The 21,723-nt window shown below is 41.6% G+C and overlaps 2 protein-coding genes across 5 annotated transcripts in view; one reads left to right on the top strand and one right to left on the bottom strand.

Moving 5' to 3' along the window:
* The window catches only part of LOC119181451 (uncharacterized), a 607,968-nt gene that overhangs the window by 348,075 nt on the left and 238,170 nt on the right, over positions 1–21,723 (bottom strand). For all 4 annotated transcript variants that reach the window (XR_012888604.1, XR_012888603.1, XR_012888605.1 and 1 more), the window contains exons 20-21: positions 18,647–18,837; positions 7,635–7,828 (exon numbers count right to left, since the gene is read on the bottom strand). Coding sequence is in view for 1 of the 4 variants with exons in the window: in XM_037432704.2 (XP_037288601.2) it covers positions 7,635–7,828; positions 18,647–18,837 (385 nt within the window). In the remaining 3 variants the exon portion in view is untranslated. The remainder of the gene's footprint in view (positions 1–7,634; positions 7,829–18,646; positions 18,838–21,723) is intronic.
* LOC119181453 (uncharacterized) overlaps positions 1–21,723 on the top strand; it is a 159,530-nt gene that overhangs the window by 17,528 nt on the left and 120,279 nt on the right. The window contains exon 3 of the mRNA XM_075882781.1: positions 18,389–18,482. The gene's annotated coding sequence lies outside the window, so the exon portion shown is untranslated. The remainder of the gene's footprint in view (positions 1–18,388; positions 18,483–21,723) is intronic.

The following is a 21,723-nucleotide window of genomic DNA, read 5'->3' as shown; positions in this document are numbered from 1 at the left end:
ACATACCACCGAAACAGATTTAAAAGAATTTTTTTTAAAGAGATTATCGATAGGTATGAACTACAGTGCCTTTTCCCATACCACATGACCTAGTTAGCCCTCATAACAAACATGCGAAATATATTTAATAAAGAAAGGTTTTGTTGAAAACTAGCTTTTTCGGAAACATTAAAAAAAAAGGCATCACACTAGAGAAAAAAAAAGTTCAGAAAATGTGATTGTACAAGAACCTTAGTTACGTAACATAAAGAAAAGCCTGACATGATAGCGTCAAAAGCTTTTAACACAACAAAAGCATGCTGCACTGCCGTTTGTAGCCACCTCGAGCGAGACCACATTCAGGATTCTAGCTGGGAGCCAAGAAACCTCGCCGCACTAAATATCTCGTAAAGCCCATGCGCATAGCACTAAGTGATAAACAATCGATACTAATAATGTTTCTCCATGTGAGCAACCACGCGTTATTGATACAGCACACATTGACCAGTTCTTTTTTTTTTTTTTTATCGCAGGTCATCACCATCGATGTGCAACTCCCAATACATCGACTTGCGATTGCCGCTCTGCAACTTGCGCAAAGCAGCCCAAATAAGAAATTCGTGTTCCCACAAATGAACTGCCAAACGCACAGAGGCCAGTTTTATTACATAAGAAGCACAGAAAGAGAACGAAGTCAGCCTCCGACCGAAACACCAATTGAGCTAAGCCTAAAAGCATAACCCAGAACCAGCACGCACGCAGCCACGCCTCTTAAAGTGCACGTTGAGGGTTTAGACACGACGGCTTTTATCCAGCGGCCATGGTTTAGACATGGCCGGCCGTGGTTAGATTACAAAAGGGAGCAGTGGCAAATAACGAAAACTGTGCCACATGATCGCCGATGGGAAATGAGTCACAAATAAAGCACCGAGGTGCTTGTTCATATCATGTTAAATGATTTGAACGCGGGTTATGTCACCACAGCTTCGTAAATAACCAAGTGTTTCTCTCTACCAGCGACAGCGATTCACGGATCTCGAGTGCGATGGCTATTTTAAATGCAAAATGCAATGAAAACTCACTTGTCTAAATAAGTTAAGCTAATGGGTTTAAGCCGGGAATGGGCTGCATGCATTCTGTCGCTCAAGAAACCCATTTTTAAAACGCATGTGCACGCACCAGAGCATCCAGAAGACCCGTCGCATGCAGGGAAACGACTGCACGTTTACAGTTAGTCACTCACGGAAACACACACACGTAGGTGACCGCATGCAGCAGCATCGACCTAAAAGCCGCAGCGACCAGAGGAACAGGAACATGCTACGCACAACAAAGAGCCTGAGAGCCAACCTTGCTACGCTCGCCACTGAATTCTGTGGTTTTAACAAAGCGACAGTGGCACCAGAACACACAGCCTAGCTAGTCGAAGCAGTAGGCTCGATGCGCGGCAGCACTTTCTTGCGGGGTCACGCATATTTACAACAGTTTAGAGGAGATTATGATGGCACCATAAACCTTTGTCACCAAAAAGTACAAATAAAAAAAACGCGATTGGGCACATCTTATTAGTGAACTCGGCCTCTTTTCCTACTGAAGCTGAGGTTGGCATCAAAATTTTAGCTTTCAAGGTTGTTTTGGACAATTTCGGTGCAATTTCGTGGTTTTTATGCTTTTGGAGCAGATTGGCGCAAGAAAATCGAAGTCTATCAAAAATGCGCAATATACGCAGCTGTCTGCGTATATTGTGGATGCCATTGTGGGGAATGCCATTGAACAAGGTTGTGCGACACAGTCACACATCAAAGCTAACGCTTCTGAACACATAGTGCAGTTTTCAATGTTTGCAACAACCAGAAAAAACCAAGACAGCTTGATGTCCACTGATGACTTCCTTAAATTTATGAGAAGGGTGATTTAAGTAGGCAGTAACATGCACATGAAATTTCTTGTCTGATAAAGCTCAATGTGGTTAACATTGAGCGGAATCGAGAGTTGGGCAAGTTGGTGGATGTTCATTATAGAATATGTTACATTGCGATGGATTAGATATAAATAGCGCTGTGTCCCTTCTCTGTCCGTACCTAACCCAACTATATTATATTCCATGATGAACCACATTTAGAATAACTACCAGTTGGGCATGTTGGTATACCTTCATAATGGTAAAATGCTAAAGAATTTTCAGCCTTGTCCTGTGCTTTTCGTAATCAGGATAGTATTCAGCAAGAACCAAATCACCCAAATCAAGCTTTTGTCAACGGCTCCATTCTTCCTAGCACTTTACCATGACGAACATTAGCCATATCCCGAGAATCAAGTTACGGCCACTCTGGCCTGCTCAGACTGGAATGGAACAGGTAACTTCGAGTCAAATTCTGCCACTCCTGATTACGCGCCCATCACCTCTATGCCAGTCTGAAACTTAGAGAAGTTGCAATATATACATAACCTCACTCAAGGATAAGTGACAGGGTTCATTTAAGCTTTCAAAGCGAAAACTCAAGGAATTTCAAGGACCTTGCAGGATCTGTCATAGGATTTTTAAGGACTGAAAGGGGCACGCAATATTGACTCATTTTTATTGCACTTATATAGTACATGCATACTGAAATTATAACAAACATGTCTAGTCTGCACTTTAGCTCACGTCAGCTTCATTAGCTTCACTGCATGCACAATAGAAAAAGAGCCAGCACTGAAGAGCATTAAGAGCTTTACTGCATTTTGATGCAGTAAAGCTTTATTCCCCATGCAGTTTTGCAAAACCAAACCATATCAACTCACGCCAAAATACTGTTTCAGAAATAGAGAGTTGGTCAGGTCGACACCAATTAATACGTACGTACCTGCCAAGTTCGAAGATTCTGAATCTGGGAGACTTTCGCAACGAGAAGAGCCGGGATCGTGCTGATTTATTTTGCCCTCTTTTTTTTGCACCAAAAATAGAACATCGCGAAATAAACAGGGGGGGAGGAGGGTACAGTAAACATTGGCGTTCTGCGGCTTCGTACCAATTTGAAGTGGCTCAACACCCGAGGGTACTAGGACTTCTCTACTACAGTAAAGAAGGCAAGTCTGAAAGGGGAGCGAAAATACTACTTGTATCTCTCAAAATTTTCAACATCACAACAACTAGCACAATCTATTTCTCTCAAAACAACTCATGTATGTCTTTTTGGGACACACGTGAACGGATGGGACGACACAGCCAGTTGCCGGGAAAGTGCAGGTTGAAGCTTTGCTAAAGGCTGACTGAAAACTAAACGTCCAAGTATAGCCAAAGTAACCAAATAAATGTTTAAGTATAGCCAAAGTACCCTAATCGACAGGAACAACGTTGCTTATTCTTTGGAACACTGCTCTCGGCCTTGGTTACACGGTTTCGGCACTAAAGTTGATACGACCCGCCACAATGAAGAAAAAAGCTCGGAACATCTGAATTTTGGCCCAAGCAACTTGGCTGGGGAATTTCGCGACTTCATATATCTGCTGGTTTCGCATCATTGAAATTCTACTGTACGTTTACATGAACGCCGCCTAAATTCGTTCACAAAAAAAGGCAATGGGTTCGCAAAAAGCCTGAATTGCATTGGCCTGCATTTTTGTCAAGGTGGCCAGATCACGCACAGTAATTTCAATTTCCGGGAGATTTTCCTGACAACTGTGCAGTTGTAAGAACTGGTCATAATTCGAGAGACTTGGCAAGTATGCTGATCTACCCCATAAAGGAGGGCACAATGTTGATTGGCAGTGCTCAGGAAATTCAAGAATTTTCAAGGATGAGAAAAAAATTCAGGATTTTCAAGGACCTTGAAAATTCATTTCTCGAATTCAAGGGTTTTCAAGGTTTTCAAGAACTTGAACGCACCCTGAGTGATGTTGCATGAACCATGAGCTAGCATGTGGCCACAACACACACCCTAGTCCATTAAAGGCAGTCTCATGCCGCACAGCTCACCTTATGCTCCTTTTACAGTGAAAGCTGTTATGAGATCACAACAGCAGCCGCTTTTGGTAGCCTAGTTGTTTACCGTCACCGTTGCTGCTCTTCATAAAAGCTAGCGCACATAATGAGGAAAAAAATGTATGCGCATTATATCACACACAGCTTTGATTCTTTTGCAAATTTCTAGGATCCGAAATTACTTTGCAAAAACACCCAACACAGGGGTCATTTCAGGCAAGGAATCACATTGGGAAATGCTACTCGAAAAATGCAAGTTTTTTTTTTTTCATCACAGATTCTTTTTTTACTTGTTTTCACTCGTTTAGTTTTTCTACTTTCATGATAAAAATAATAAAGATTGTAGTTAAACTCAAAATAGGCTAAAACTCCCTTTAAAAAGCACAAGGTGGCCATTAAAAACTAAAGAGAGCTGATTGTCTAGAGTACCCTGGTAATTGTCACGTGGCTGCTTGTTATTGCATTTTGAATGAGGAGTCCACTAAAGCCACATGCTGAAATAACCTTAATTTCGAAACTTTCATGTTGGTAGAAATTAGCTTTAAAAACATACCTTTTCCCTATAGATGAGCTTTCACTTATATCTTTAAAGGGACACTGAAGTCAACTATTAATTCGACATTGACTGTTGAAATGACGGTCCAGAAACCTCGTAGTGTTACTTTTGTGGCAAGCAAGAGCCTATTTTGAAATAAAACCACGTATTAGTGCTCTGCATCAGGTTAGGGCACTTCAAATTATCCGCCTCAAGAAGCGGACCGACCAAACCGCCTCACGTCACTGTTGCCATGCACAACGTTGCCCGGCTTTACTACCCTAGTAGCAGCAGACTGAAAGCAGCGGGAGCCACAACAGCAACAACGGCCATTGATCAATTTCCCGCCGTTGGCTTCGAGATTGCAGACGCTTTCGTTTCAACTGCGCCCCGCTAGATGGCACCATCTGTCCCGTGTAATCATGCGAAAATTGAATTTTTGAACCGTTCGCGCCGTTCCTCATAGTAACGTCCGGCGATTCCTTTTTTCATGAATCAAGCAGAAACTAACAAGCAGTATTTTATATCATCTCTTAATGCATGAAATGTTCTTTATTTAGTGCAGTTAGATCCATTACTAGTGATTATTGTAGGTGGTCCGTCTGATGTCATCGGGAAAATTTTGAAGATGTCCTACTGCGGCGCTTGTGTTCTTGTGCATTTACTTCAATTTCTCAATAAGTAGGGCACTGATGTTGATAATATTGTTGTTTTAGATGTTGTCATACATTGCGCTTTGACTTTGACATAAATTGTTGCTTGACTTTAGTGTCCCTTTAAAATGTATTTTTCTCGAGATCCATTTCTTGGGCAACTTTCTCAGTTCGGACATGATGACTTGGGTATTTCTGATAGCCCAATCACGATGAAATTGTTCCCACATATGCCTTAACATGTGAAGTGAGCAAGTAGCTTCTTTGAAACTTGATATTGACTGTATACTTATTACGAACCCAAATTAAGCTATTAGTATAGGCTGAGAATTCCAACAATTCTCACGCTACAATTATTATTGGCCATCAAAATGTTTTATACACACTTTCCTGATAGTTATTTGCATTCTACAATTAACGTCAAGCAATATGAGCCATTAATCACTCATAATTATAAAGGTTTAGTGGCAGAAAAAGTCTCTGCTAGAAAAGTTTCACTTTACATATTGTCATAGTAAAAAAAACGATGCAACTTGACGTAACACTGATCACATATTTGAAATCAGTACAAAAGCTTATGTAACCAGTAACAATTTTATTGCATAAGGCAACAGACCAAAAAAATTATGCATGTATTTTTTGTGTACGTAGACTCTTTAAAAGAATACTGACACAAATTTTCTCTATCTTTGGGCTGTTGCTCTAAATAAAAACACGGTTCTGGAGGACCTTAAACAGCATTCTGTAGTGCTTTAGAATGCATTGAATATATTTCTAACACTCCTAGGTTTCGGTATCGAGAGAATGACTTTGCAGTGATGCATCACCGCAAGTCTGACATCACGAAAAACTCGCGACATACTAGCAGCAGTTCTCTGTTTACTGTCAGTTGCCATGCATACAACAGTGAGTGAATTTATGTCCAGAATTAGAGACTATGATGATGGTTTTCACCATTCAGACTGTATGCAGAATGCCAATTTAACAAGCCCAGTGAACTGTGTTGACTCGCTGTGGTATTTTCAATTGCACTGGCTTACCGATGCAGTGCAATGAAAACTTCAAAAGTAAAGTAAAATATTTTACATGTGTTGTTTGGCTCTTATGTAAGAAGAACGTTGATAGTGCAGATTATGGAAAGGAAAGATGCTCCTTTTGGGGCACCTCATAATTCCATCAGTATTTTTTTTAAAGAATGAAATATAGCCTGGCAGAAAAGTAAAATAATTCAAATCTCTTATAATAACAAAGTTGCATTTTACACAAAAATAACTTTGTTATAACAAAAAAGTTGTTATAAAGGTGTATTTTTAACACTATAGTTTTAACACTACAATTAGGAATATTCTAAATTTACTTCATTATAACTGATAATTCGTTATATCCAGGTTTGTTATAATATTGGGTTTTGAGTTAGTAACCAGGTGCAAAATGTAAATAATTTAGCACCCCCCCACCCTCCCATTACGAAGGTCTCAGCCATAATCCTTCCTCGCCATCAACAATGTGCCTCACATAGTGGATAACTTGCTTCCCTGCAAAATGACGCACAACAAAGTTAGTACTATTACCTTACTTGAAAAATTACAATGATCTATGGCATAGCAGGTAACTAGCAATTAACTGCCCTTGCAGTGGTTGACCCGAAGAGAGTCTCCAAGTGATTGTTAGGAAGGCTGTTCTTCGAGCCTTCGCTGTAACAGAGCTGCGTGTTGCATGCAGCCCTCACGTTCTCATCATTACCAGCCACATTGGCATAGTTTGAAGGTGGACCAACAGCAATAACCATAACTTGTGTAACAACCCATAGTTGTAGTTCTGTCACTCAATGGCTATAGATTGGCACTTCACAAGTCCGGCACGTTGATATCGAAGACATGTCTAAGCTGCACCAAGAAGACAACACATGGAACATGCACGCCCGCATAGTGCACTTGATGTCACTGTGAGAAGTCACTGCATGTGGTTCGCTTGAAACAGCAACAATGCTCGAGAACTTGACACTGCCTTGGAAAAACAACTACAGAGCAAGAAAACGGTCTCCACAGAAAAGGCAATCAACTCTCTAGCAGATGCTAAAACTAGAATCAAAAGTGTAATGCTGAGGCTTCACTACTTTTGCACACAAGAATACAATAAGATTCATTTCTTAAAAATTTACACTTTATTGACATTCGATAAAAACGAATGTACTCCCCATGAGAATAACTGAACGCAAGCAAGTTGCAAGGCTAAATAGCTTTGAATACAAAAAAAAAGCGTGAATACATGACCAATGCTGAACAGAGGCACTAACTTGGGAAGACGTTACACCAATTTACCTAGCAATCAAGTTGTTTAATTTTGCTTTCTGTGGAATACTTCCTTTAGCTTTAAGGATTGGAAAGCAGTGATATTACAGCAGATAATGACATAATAGTTTAGAAACAAGAAAGTAGGATCTATACAATATTTTTTTGGCTGCTTACGAGCAAAGTATAGATGTCAAAGTTATGTGGCGAACCTTTCGAAGTTGAATCTCAGCTCCTGCTTGACACCAGACGACTGCATGTTCACTGTCCACGAGAGCCCATAGACGTTGGCGCTCGTCTGCACGTTCAGCGATCGCTGCCTCACACCGACCATCACGTTTGTACCTCCTAGAACGCGGTTGGTCTCCTTGGTCATCTTCTGCCTCTGCTCGTGCTTGTAGCAGTCCTGCAAACGACTCACTGTTGACCGTGGCTCAAGACATGCCTGAGTAGTGCACATTTGTCTAACTTTTGACAGGTGATATTGAGATTCAGCCACCATGGACATAAATTAGTGTGAGTGACATATTGGAAATTTCGCCTTTAGCATGAACTAGCTTTCATGACGGCCACTCCCAGTTAAAGAATTAAATGGTGCGCGCTGCTTCGTTTCTGTCACAATGAGGATGGGATGCACTGTGTCATGGTTTCCCCATTACAGTGTTTATCACTAGCACTAAGTTTTTTTGTTTTTTTTTTGTCATGATATCAAATTCACGAACAAGAGTGAACGAAGCGCAAGTTTTGTCTCAGTGAAAATGACGCACACCAGGGGCTCAGAATTGAGCTCCTTGGTACAAAATGAGACTTCAAGAAAATGTAGCATCATAAGAATGAGATAAAAATGAGAAGAAATAAACAGAGCACTGTATTTGCTTTTGCTTGTGCTCACAGTGTTCTCTCATTCAGTGTTCTCTCAAAGGCCAATGAGACGACATGGGGTCCACAAGAGTACTAGAAAACCGGGTGCATATGAAACTTCAAGGTGGTGACGATCGTACCGATCTTTCTGAGAGGCTTAAAGTATAAGTCGTTCTCAGGCAATCTGTCGTGCTGTGTCAACTTGTTCTATGGCATCGCAAACGTATGTGACAGAAGAGCTTGAATCAGTGGGAAGAAGTGTATCAAGAGGCAGAGAACGTTCACGTCCATAAAGAAGGTAGAACGGGAAATAGCCTGCGGTGTCATGTCTGAAGGAGTTGTAAGCGAAGGCGACGTAGAGTAATGTTGCGTCCCAGTCGCAGTAGTCTGGAGAAACATACATCGACAACATGTCATGTTGGTGATAGTGCGATTCAGGTGCTCTGTAAGTCCATTAGTTTGTGGATGGTACGCCGTTGTGAACTTGTGGTTGATGGAACAGGAACGTACAATTTCCTGGACAAGGCTAGATAAAAAGTATCGGCCTTGGTCAGTAACGAGCTGTCGAGGAGCACTGTGATGCAAAATGATGTCATGCAGTAGGAAGTCGGTGAAATCGGTAGCGCAGCTGGCTGGGAAAGCGGGGGTGATTGCATAACGTGTCGCGTAGTCAGTTGCCAATTTGTTCCTGGATGCAGAAGTGAGAAATGGCCCTAGACGGTCGAGCCCTACGCGGTAGAATGATTCAGCAGGGATCTCGATAGAGTGAAAGAGGCCAGCTGGAAGAGATGTTGGTCCTTTTCGATGTTGACAAATGTCGCAGCTGGTGACATACTTTTGCAAAGAGCGGTATAGGCGTGGCCAGAAAAAATGGGGCCGGACGCAATCATAAGTGCGGGTGACTCTCAGGTGACCAGCGGCAGGTTCACAGTGAAGCTGTCGGAGAGCATCTACACGTAAATGTGAAGGCACGACGAGAAGGCGGTCAGGACCATTAGGGCGCATGTTATGGCGGTAGAGAACCTCTTTATTAAGGAAATACAAGTTCAGAGAAGTGGGTGGAGTAGCAGAACTCAGGCTTTCTATGATGGGAAGTAAATCAGGGTCGCAGCATTGCTCAAAAGCGATATCAGGAAAGTCCGATATTGATAAGATGCAAGCCTCAGTAGCTCTCTCTGTGGCGTCTGGCAGATCCACTGGATACCGTGACAGGCAGTCAGTGTCCTGATGGAGGCGACCAGATTTAACATGACCGAGAAGGTGTATTCTTGAAGGCGGAGAGACCAACGACCAAGACGTCCCATGGGAGCCTTGAGTGACGAAAGCCAGCAGAGCGCATGGTGATCAGTTACAACAGTAAAATTGCGCCTGAACAGGTACGGGCGAAATTCAGCGACAGCCCAAACAAGAGCAAGACACTCTCTTTCGGTGATGGAATAGTTCTTCTCGGCAGGGGACAAAAGGCGGCTGGCGTAGGCGATGACGCAGTCACGTCCATGCTGACACTGAGCTAAAACAGCACCGATTCCGTGGCCACTGGCATCAGTCAGAACTTCTGTCGGTGTAGTCTGATTGAAGTGGGCTAATATTGGCATAGTCATGAGAGCTGCAATGAGTGCCGAAAATGCAGCACTTTGAGGCAAATTCCAAGTAAATGGGACGTCTTTTTTAAAAAGCTTGGGGAGAGGCCGTGCAATATCGGCAAAATTCCGGATGAAGCGGCGGAAATAGGAGCACAAATTAAGGAAATTCCGGACATCCTTAGCAGACGAGGGTATGGGAAATAGAGTCACTGTGGGAATTTCGTCCGGAGCGGGCTGTACCCCAGATGCGTTAACAAAGTGACCAAATACAATTATTGCGCGATAGCCGAAACGGCTTGCGGAGGAATTCAGCTGAAGACCAGCGTTGCAGAATACTCGGAGAATACATGACGGTTGCTCAAGATGGCTCACAAACGTCGGTGAAAAAACAATTATATCATTTAAGTAGCACAAGCAAGTAGACCATTTGAAGCCGCGCAGAAGGGAATCCATCATGCGCTCAAAGGTGGTGTGCACATTGCAAAGCCCAAACGGTGTTACCTTAAATTGATATAACCCATCAGGGGTTACAAATGCTGTTTTTTCTCGGTCACGTGGGGCAACAGAGATCTGCCAATTACCAGATTGAAAGTCCATGGACGAGAAAAACTTTGCACCATGAAGGCAGTCAAGGGCGTCATCTATTCTTGGTAAGGGGTAAACGTCCTTCTTAGTGACATTGTTGAGATGTTTCTAGTCAACGCAAAACCACCATGTGTTGTCCTTCTTCTTGACAAGCATGACCACGAATGCCCATGGACTAGATGAGTGTTCGACGACGCCTTTGGCGAGCATTTTCTCGACCTCTCTCTGGTGACAGAGCATTCGGCAGCGAATAAACGGTAAGGGCGGCGATGTATTGGGTTGGCATTGCCAGTGTTGATGTGATGAGTCACAACTGATATCTGGCCTAACGGGCGGTTATCTAGATCAAATATGTCCGCATAGGATGTCAAGAGACGGTGGAGGTCTTGTGCTTCGGAGGGCGAGAGATCTGGCGCTGTCACTTTGGCAATGTCAATGCTTGAAGGGTTGGGCGCAGTGAGCAAGTTGACGTGCGGAGTGGCTTGCTCAGCTGACAGCTCAGAGATATCACACCCTTGCAACCACAACATGACGCCTAGTTTAATACCAGCAGGCAGCACAAGCGCGGGGAAACCAAAGTTTAAAAAAGACAAACAGGTCTGGTTGTGGCGTACTCTCACCACGGTGTGCGGGAAAGCAATGGAATGCTTTAGCACGTCGGTAATGGGTGAAATGACATAATCACTATCACGCACAGGCGGATCACACATGAGCTGCACATGTCGCGGCTTGCGGCGGAACCCACGAAACACAAGAAAAGCTAACAAACTTCTAGTAAATGTCCAAAAAGTATAGTTCAAAAGTATATAAGAAGTCTTGTTGAGATGTTATTTAAACCCAATTGCAGCTTGAAAACCTCCGCTTGAAAGCGTTAGCACAGTGTAGGTGTGCTAATGCTACGTTATTATACAACTAGAAAACTTTTAGCAAGAAGTCTAAAAAATGTCTTTCTAGATTTTTTAAAGAACATTTGTAAATGTTTACTACACTTATATCATAAGAAGTCTAGTAAACTTCTTGCCAAAATTCTTAAAAGACGTTTCTAGATCTTTTAACACCTTTTCTGGACATTTATTTTTCATGCAAACCAGCTTGTTGAGCGTTTTCCGTGGTTAATTTGCTGCACTATGTCAGCGTTTTACAATCGGTGCACTTAGCTGTTCACTGTCAAAGTGAAGGTAGGAACAGCTACATAATTTGGCATCAAATCATAGCTGGCACTATTTTAACCAGGAAAATTGGTGCTATAATTATTGAAAGAGTTAATTAGTGACTGCCATCCATCATTAAGATGATCTGTTTTGCTTGGAGACAAGACGGCCTTTTAAATGTCAACTCATTGTTGTTTCTGGTGTTGCCTGGAATGCATTATACTGCACATCAAAAAGTAAATGCAAATTTTCAACAAATCTTGCATATTGTAACCTTTATTAAACATAACAATGACTGCACACTTTGTCCCAAAACTTGCATGCTTTATAGTAACTATAATTATACAAAGCAATTGAGGGGCTGGCCAGATGCTTGATCCAGGAACCTGCACACATACAAAAGGCACAAACTGTTCTCTTTGACCAGACTTCTATCAGTGCAACGAAATTTAGAAGGCTAGCTTAGCAAACACATTGGCCCAGTAGCAAATATATAAAGATAGAAAATTTGTTATAGCCAAAAAGCACTAGTCAAACAATTTATGTTTTTCTCATCCAGTGCACCTAAATTTAGGTATGCTAGAACTATGAGTAGTTGAAATTACTGGGTTTCACCACAAATCTGTGTTTAACAATCAAATTGTGATTTTAGCAATACCCTGAATTCTAGTTATATACCAAAATACTTGCACAAAAGACACAGTGACGTTAAAAACGCTACAGTATTCCAGAATGCCTTCTGTCAGTCATCATTAACAATGTTAAACATGGTTAGGTATCACTAATATATCACAAATGTTAGGTATTGGCAAAGTTAGGTATGATTAAGTATGACAATAGAAAATCACTTGATTGTACTTATGGCATTAAATTAGAGAACACAATAAAATAAGGTTACAAGAACAATAAAACAAAATATTCAGTCAATATGTAGTGCCCCAGAATGCGGCCCTCGTCAAGGAACAGGAAGTTGGCATTGGGCTGCGCGGGAAGGGTAGCGGGATGAGTACACCGGGATCTGGTTAACCGAAGTCGAACTCTCGGTAGTGCGAACAGTGAAAACAGGTGCGATGCCGAGATTTGCTATTTTTTGGCGAATGACGGCTTGGATGAAGGAGACGGTGGATGCGTTATATTGAGGGTCGTCGGAAGCGATGGCTGCAGGAGCCATTGCTTCGAGTTTGCGGCAAACGATTCGGATGACATTTTCGGATGATGTAGCTTGCGTGAACTTGGGGCAGTCTTCGCAAGTCGAAGTGGCTGCAGTATTAGGCAGACGCGCAAACTGGCAGGTTATGCGACGGTTCTTGGCGTGCTCGAAGGGCTGACATTCCTTCACAGCCACGTCGACGGTGGCGCAATCTTTAACGATCAACAGATTAAAGGTGTCGTCGGCAATTCCCTTTAAAATATGGGTGATTTTGTCAGTTTCGCTCATGTTCTCGTCCACCTTTCGACAGAGGCCCAATACGTCCTATATATAAGACATATGATTCCGTCGATGTCTGCACACGACATTCCAGGTCTTTCCTCGCGGCCTGCTTTCGCTCAAATGGCCTGCTGAACAACTCGACAAGCTTCAGTTTGCAAATGTCCCAGCTGGTCAACTCCAACTCATGTGTCTCATACCAGGTGAATGCCGTATCCCGCAAGTAAAATACAACGTTGGCCAGCAACAACGTGGGGTCCCATCTATAGTATTCGCTCACGCGCTCGTACAATGCGACCCAATCTTCGACATTCACCTTGTCCCTGCTTGTGCTTGAGAAGGTTCGGGGTCTCATGGAGGCAGGAGAATCAGAAAAGGCAGCTGCTGCTGCTGCTGTGGCTGCTGTTGCTCTTGTGGCTTGGCCTGTTGAGCCGTTGCAGGAAAATGAAGGTGGCGACCACTCTGAAGTTCCGTGTTGGTTTGCCAGGAGAGCCAGGTAGGCATACCCAGCACCTCCACCAATAATCTTACAAGGTACAAGGAAACGTTTATTTGCGGATATTTACGATGTTTACACGCGATGACAATGGTTGGTTCGGAAGGGCTGCTGACCAGGTGAGTTGGTCATCCATGAACGTAGCGTGTATTAGCGCAGTACATAAAAGAAAGGGACACGACACAGACGTAGAGATAGGTAGATAGGTAGAGGTAGATTGGTAGACACAGACGTAGGGAATGACAGATTACGCGAGCACTGCTATAACGCAAGATATAAGCTTACGGCGGGAGGATTCCTGGCGGCACACTGCAAAGACTGTGGGTGCTCCCCTGATCTGTATAGTTGCATAGTTATCGGTCGTTCTAGAGATCGGCTCACATGGGAGATAAAAGAAGCCGAGGCTATAGAACAATTAGGCCATTTGTGTGTAAGTTCATCATCGATTTCCTTGTCAGAAAAGGAAATGACGTTCCTTGGTTCAAGAACACGTGCAAGATGAGTTGTGCTTAATCGCAGATGTATAAAATGGGTGTGATTGGCATGAAATAAACAATTGGAAGTTTAGCACCTACCTATCTCAATGTCTGTGTCATGTCCCTTTCTTTTATGTACTGCGCTAATACACGCTACGTTAATGGTTGGTTGATTGGTTGGTTGGTTCCTCAACAACTTGGCGCAACCAGCCTAGGGGGATAGGCCGTGAATGAGATGGTGCCTTGCTTTTTAAATTAATTCACTATTTGAAAGGAAGGGTTGAAATAATTAGGTAATATAGATAATAATTTAAAGGTGTTAGATTTCTAAACAAACAAAAAAACCTTGAAAAGGATAATAAACACACACAAAAACACATAATACAGACATAATAAGACATAATAAACACACAAAAAATAAAAATTCTATGCATAAAACAACTGAATTTATCTATGTTTAGCAGTCCATTCTTTTAGATTCTCATAAGAAATTTGTAATAGCGGTAAAATTATGCTCCTGTGGCTGAAACCAAATGCGACTGCGCCAAATGAAAAAATCACCGGATGTGTCAAGTTTAAGTTCAACTTTTGTAGGGGTGATTCTAGTAGTTTTTTCCTTTGACTTTTGAATTTTCGGCATGACAAAAAGAAGTGCTCGAAAGATTCACTGTCATTACAATGAAGGCACAAAGGCGACTGTGCCAGACCCGACCTGTGAAAGTAAACATTCAATGAAGGGACTCGACAACGCAGCCTTGTAATCACTATTTCTTCCTTTCTTGATGAACACCACTTGTTCTTCCAAGGGAACTTTAGCTGTGGATAGTCTGATAAAAACAAAGGAGATTTTTTGAAATTATTGGCCGTTGTGCGTTCTTCAAAGCGTGCTGCTGTGATATATTCAGAAGTAGACAAAATAGGTAAAACAGGACAATCAAGGGAAGATACAGCTAGTGCATCTGTATGCTCATTGAGAGCTAAAGCTCTATGGCCTGGTACCCAAACTAGTTGAACGAGTCACACATGTCTAGGAATGAGGGAGTAGAAAGTTTCTAAGGTACGCGAATAAGTTGGTGAGCTTAAGGCAGTACAGACCGAGAGACAGTCTGTTAGAACAATCACCACTGATAGATCTTGGGGCACTTTACGCAATGCTAGGACAATCGCCAGTAGCTCAGCTTGGTAGATAGGGGTAAAGTCGGGTAATCGAAGTGAGAAAGCCCAATCTAAAGAATTATTTCTACGACAATGGCTGGCACACTAGTGAGCTGCGACCAGTTTCTATCCGCTTCTTAGTCTTTTCTTCCCGGCAGAGACCCTCTACTGTTTTATGCCCCAATCCCACTACTGCCTTGTGACAATATTTACTTGATGATGAAGACAGCTTGTTTAATTTTTTTGTACAAAGGGTTTCTATTATTTTCAGGCATATCATATTTTTTAAATTATACCTTTAAATCACCCTCTACAGTGACAAATCAGTGAATGAAATATAAAAAGTAGCAATACTTCTCAAAAGATGTGAGATTTCGAGGTAGTGCTTGCCCTCGAAAAGCAGCATTAGTGCCTCCTGATGCCTCCTTAATAATAAACTGTTTAGTACTTTGTAAGTAGTCGTAGTAAATATAGGGTGCTTAGATTTAACTATTGGTAAAGCCACTGAAATTTGCTGTGGTGCCTTAAAGAATCCTTTCAGCACTATTTTACTGCCTGTTTAGGCTGCTCACAAAGTTACCATGACTCCCAAATGTTGAGGTCTCTGTTGAGGTGGCTGAAAGCTTGCTAACTTGGTAACTTTTCACTAGGCGGCTACAGCAGTAATTAAAGATTATATTTTAGCTAAATATGATTTGTTCACATTCTATCTTAGCACTATACAATAAGCTATTTCTCTACCCCTACACTGTCTGCGCAAGTATAGACCATGTAGAAAATAGTCATTTTTTTTTTCATTTTGTGAACAAAAAGTGTAGCTCCAGCTGCCTACACCAAGCCACATAGTACGGCAGAACTGTGGCATGAACACTACATTGTTAACACTGAACTTTCAGAAAGTTTGTGAAGGACAGCCACGTTGTGGAGTGCCATTTTTTGTGTGACTGATGGTGGTTTCGGCATGTATGTGTGGAAACGAAGTTTTCAATAGAGGACAACAGTAACAACGATATCTAGAGTTTCATGTCCCAAAGCAACAATTATGAAGTATTTCACAGTGGAGGGCTCAGGAAGTTTCGACACCCTGACGATGCATAGTACACGGGCCTCTAGCGTTCCTCCTCCTTTGAGATGCAACCACCGCCACTGGGATTGAACCCTACAGGTCGAGCACCGTAACCACTGAGGTAGACTAGAGTGAAGTGCTGGAGTGTCACATCCCCCGCAAAGATGGAAAGATGGACTCCTGGCTAACTCCTGGCTATGAAATGGCCTTGGTGCACTATGTATTCACCATTTATTTAGCCAGAGTATATGAAAACGTGACTGAAAAAACTCATTCTTGAGTGTTCATGCAAGGACGTGACCTGTGGGCAAAAATTAGGGCAAGTTGCGAGGTTGGTGCTTTTCACAAATGACGACACCAACGATGCACAATTTGATCCAACTGGCTGGCAGTAGCTCATAATGTCACAGCCTCTGCTCTACACAACACTCCTCTTCATTAGCCTGAATAAAATGTAGACAAAAAAAAGGCTCTAGGGCTAGATAGGCACCAAATATCATACCACCTGTACTACTGCATTGTGCTGCTATTTGAAAAAATGTAGCAATCCTACTCGACTAGCACACCTGTGTGGCCAAACAAACCTTCCTCACTCATTGCCATTACCAAAGAAATGAAAAATTTGACAACATTATAAACCAGGTAGACACTAAGGTCTCCTGTGATGCTGAATACTGCTGCTAAAAATAGTTTACGCCCATAGACTTAAGCATATCGTAAAACAATTAAATTCAAAGCTATTTAAGTGGTCATCTTCACTTATCGCTGTGGGCTTGCATGTCATTTCTAGTGAACAGCTCCAAATGAAATATAAAGCATTATAACTATAGCATTGTTTTATAAAGCTTTAATAAGTAAGGGTTTCTGTTTTATCATTATTATATAATTCAGCAAACGTTCCTTTATGTACTAATTAAATTGACCCTCTATGACCCTCTCTGAGGGTTGACAGTATTACCAAATAAATAAAATAAATTAAGTAATAAGTTCATTGCCACATGCACGCAAGCAGATGTTGTGGGGAAGCATCCTTCCTTTCCCTTTTGTGGCAGCCTAGTTGCGAGAATATGTTGGTCGCTTCGAGACGGAGACAATGAAGCTTCTTTCGCTCCCTTCTCGCGAAAACGGGTTACTTTCGCTCCCTTCTCGCGAAAACGGGTTTCCGCAAGGGGTTGCTCCCCTTGTGGAAAGCAAGGGGAACAACCATCATTGGGGAGAGGGAAACCGGGAGGTTGGAGAAAACGAGAGTGCCGACAGAGAGACACTCTCTTTTGCACCCGCCAGAGGACAGGGACGACAACCTTTAGATTTTCCTGTCGGTCAAGGCAATCGACGACCAAGGGAGTAAGCCTACCCTTTGTCATTTTCATAGAGCGGACAATCCTTATCCGCGACATTTACGCGTTATTGCTAACATAGCAATAAAGTGTTGTTTTTGTTGACCTAGCCTGTTGCTTTATTCTTCACTCGTAGCTATGATGACTCGCACTGCGGGGAAGGGAGGTTAATCGTGCACAGTACGACTGCTTACGGATGGAACATTAGCTAGGCTCCTCCACCAGCCATGCATAGGGTGGACTCATTTAATGTGAATGTATCTGATTTCATCAGTGTGAATAATGGCTGTTGTAAGGCTATCACAGTCAACACTGATAACAGCAGAAGCGAGGAAGCCTAGCCTCTTCAGAGATAATAATAGCTTGAAAAAAGGAACCTTGCACAATACAAAGAAAGCTGCATGACAAGTGCATGGCAGATAACATTGTATGTAAACTCGTTGAAGCTTTCATAGTTCTGAGAAATACCTGTATGGCAAACCATTCTTCGATGTTAAACAAAGCAGAGATAAGGTACCTAACAAACACATTCATTGCTTTTAGTTTTTTTTTATATACACTTTTTCTTGCTTCCTATTATATTTGCTTTTTCCAATAGAAGTTCAGTTGTGCTTGTTCCGCAGCTTTCTCTGTCCTGTCCCACGCTTTTACACATTACTTATATACATCGTAAATGAATAACTAGCTCAACAGTCCACTTTTCTAGAAAAGAACACCATGTGTGTCCCTAGCCATGCAGTAAAAACAGACACAAGACAAAAAGTTGACTTGCAGTGCTCAGCTCTTGCGCCCAACAACGATTCCCCAGCATGAATGAACTTTTTCAGTTGGCTGTTGCTCCAAGTGTTGTTGCACTTAGCAATGGCCGGGCCACTTCAAGGCCGACAGAGGTAGAAATGGATGCTTCCGCTTCACCACAATGTAAGTAACTTGCAAACTTTTATACCACCAACACCGCTCAAGATGTTTTTCAAGTTGAATTTCATCTCTAAGAGCACTTGCCCAGTTGCATTTGAAAAAGATTTTAAATTTACAGGAACAAACAGCAAACTTTAAAAACTCTAGCAATAAAATTGTATTCTCACCTCATACGTGAGCACAAGTTGCTCGCCTGGTGCATGCCCAAAGATGTATTCAGTCACCAACACACTGCTTGCCTCGTCTTGCACAGCCGAGTATCTTCTTTCCTTCATAGATGCCCTCAGGAAAGGTGCAACAAGCTCGAATCCACCTTCGGCGTTTGTTTTGTAAGTCAGCAGATTCCTCGTAGTTGTGCCTGGTCAAAACAATGTGAGCACAATGAAAACTACAAGTTCTTTTCCAAGGGGCTCGCTTTTTTCTAGCCTTTTTGCAACGGTTAATGAGTATAGTCGTCCCAAAATTTTCTAACATGATCAATTATGATTACACTCGTCATCAACAAAAATTGTTCCTGCACAAAACAAATCAGAACTATAGTATTTGTCCTACTCGTGTTTTTGACACTAGATGGCCACACTTGTCCGTGCTGGGACATGTGCGTCTTGGCTTTCATTTATTGGTATTTCTCAATGTATTCCCATGCCATGAAGCTATCTTTCAGTCATGTTTTTCTACATGATCACTGAAATAGAGGATTGCTATTCAATTGAAAGGATGGTACCGTTTTGTTCAGAAGAAAAGAAAGCTCTAAAAATTTAGCAAACAAAAATTTTAAAGTAAATTTCGTACTTTTTTTTCGGTCACTAAAGGCTTAAGACAGAACCACATGAATCTAACAGGAAATTAAGTCAAGAAAAATACAGGGGCATTAATTGGTATCTTCAAGTGTAGTGTCAAAAATTTGTTGCAAAATATTTGAAACAATTTGCAATAGACCTTCATAGCAGGGTTGAAATATTTTTCTGCTTTTATTTTAACAATTCATCGGTGCTTACTGACTTCCACCATTAATTTCCCCAACCAAACATATTTCCATTGAACCCTGGACTTAAAATTAAAACTAACTAGAGTGGTTGAAAAGCCACATTTTTATGACTAGAATCCAAACCCACATCCTTCAAATTATGTGCATGATGCCCTACCAAATGAGCTATCACAGAAGACAATTCTCTACCCACTTAGTTGGGCATTTCTATTGCTGTAATTGCCCCAAAATTCATTTCAATTTATGTAATAATTATCACAGTACAGTTAAGGACAAGCATTAACACTCTTAGTGCTTTCTTTATCCTAACTGCCGGTTGAATTCATTTTGTCCATCACTAAGCGTCTCTCCTAACTTGGTCTCTTGCAACAACATTTTCACAGTATTGCTGAAGCTGAAACTTCCACAAAATTGAACTTGTGAAAATGGTGTCGCAAATGTCCTCATGGTATTAAATAAAACTTTACAACTTCAAGTGACACGACCTTCAAATTATGTGCATGATGCCCTACCAAATGAGCTATCACAGAAGACAATTCTCTACCCACTTAGTTGGGCATTTCTATTGCTGTAATTGCCCCAAAATTCATTTCAATTTATGTAATAATTATCACAGTACAGTTAAGGACAAGCATTAACACCCTTAGTGCTTTCTTTATCCTAACTGCCGGTTGAATTTATTTTGCGTATCACTAAGCGTCTCTCCTAACTTGGTTTCTTGCAACAACATTTTCACAGTTTTGCTGAAGCTGAAACTTCCACAAAATTGAACTTGTGAAAATGGTATCGCAAATGTCCTCTTGGTATTAAATAAAACTTTACAACTTCAAGTGACACATGTAGCAGAGCACACAATATACAAGTCAATAAAAAAGATTTTTTTGAAGACCACAATGTCATGTGCCTACTCATTTTAATGATGTCAACAGAATTTGCCTTAACAAAAGTGCCCCCCCCCCCCCCCCCTTCTGTGCCTAAGTATCACTTCTTGCCACATCAACCAGCTTTGTAGGACACGTAAAAACAACCCAAACACAGCGCACGTATAGTCAAGGATATCGGTGAAACTGATGTTCAAGAAGCACACTGGTCATGTCGTACTGAGAGCTGCTTTTACAGATTCCTGCATGAGTTCCCAAATACTGGTGCCATTGAGGAAATATGCTGTCAGGAATACACTACGGCATTCGGAATATCCTCAAGAAGAAGCCTATCGAGAGGCAGGAGACGCTGCAACCAGAGGTTGACTTCTGGCATACTTTGACTAACGAAAGCAGCTCGGAATCCACTGTGATGAGAGCTGTGCTGTGTTGTACTTGTTTCTCCAAAACAGCAATGCAAGAAGCTCATTCCTTGTTCATGATTTCTTGTTGCACTGCGGATGACAAGGACAAGACAAAGACTACAGAACAGGTGGTGCCTGTGTCGTCTTCATCTTGACATATGCAGTGCAACAAGAAACCATTAACCACCAATAGTTAACTAGCCCAATTTATTACCCTACTGACCATTCCTAGTTGCTTCTAGATTTTGAGACTAGATCGCATAACAAGTTCTCGTAATGTAAAATAATCGTGTTCCTATCTAACAACATTGAAATGTGCCATTACATCAATGAATAAATTGTTTTTATTTTTATTTAGATTAAATTATAGTGTCAGAAAAATTCTGCGTCAAAGGAAATATTTTTATCTCACATCTCATTATGTATAGAATTATATTAACTTAAACATGGCGACAACAGGTGAGATAAGTATAGGTAACCTGAAGAATCACTCCTGGACTATTTTTTTAGGAAGAACTGAACATTCTTTACACATGCCGAATCACAGCATGGATACTCGCCGATTACAAGTGCAACAAATGTGGCACTTTCACATCGGTCTTCAAATGAGTGCTATGCTTCAGATATTCGGATAGAAATTTTCTCGTGCACACAAATATAACAAAACTTCTTACACAAGGGTTCACTTCAGAAGGAACAATACATAGGTGTTTACTGAGTTCTGGTTCAATATTGCAGTATCAGTTGAAAATGATGCCTGAAATACATATGAAACACTTCATAAAGCATCTTGTCTGAACTTTTCAAGTTGCACCTCGATGCTGGTGCTTGACAGACAAACTCTTTTTTTCATCCGCACTTTGTTGACGGCATGGTTTAACCCTCAGCACCAAGTATACTTTAGAAAATACATGTTCTTTTGGGGATAAGAACATACAAAGCTCAAAATTCTGGTTTCACAGATTAGCATT

Source organism: Rhipicephalus microplus, unplaced genomic scaffold (genome assembly GCF_043290135.1).
Source record: "Rhipicephalus microplus isolate Deutch F79 unplaced genomic scaffold, USDA_Rmic scaffold_14, whole genome shotgun sequence".
NCBI lineage: Eukaryota > Metazoa > Arthropoda > Arachnida > Ixodida > Ixodidae > Rhipicephalus > Rhipicephalus microplus.
This window is presented reverse-complemented; position numbering and strand designations above follow the sequence as displayed.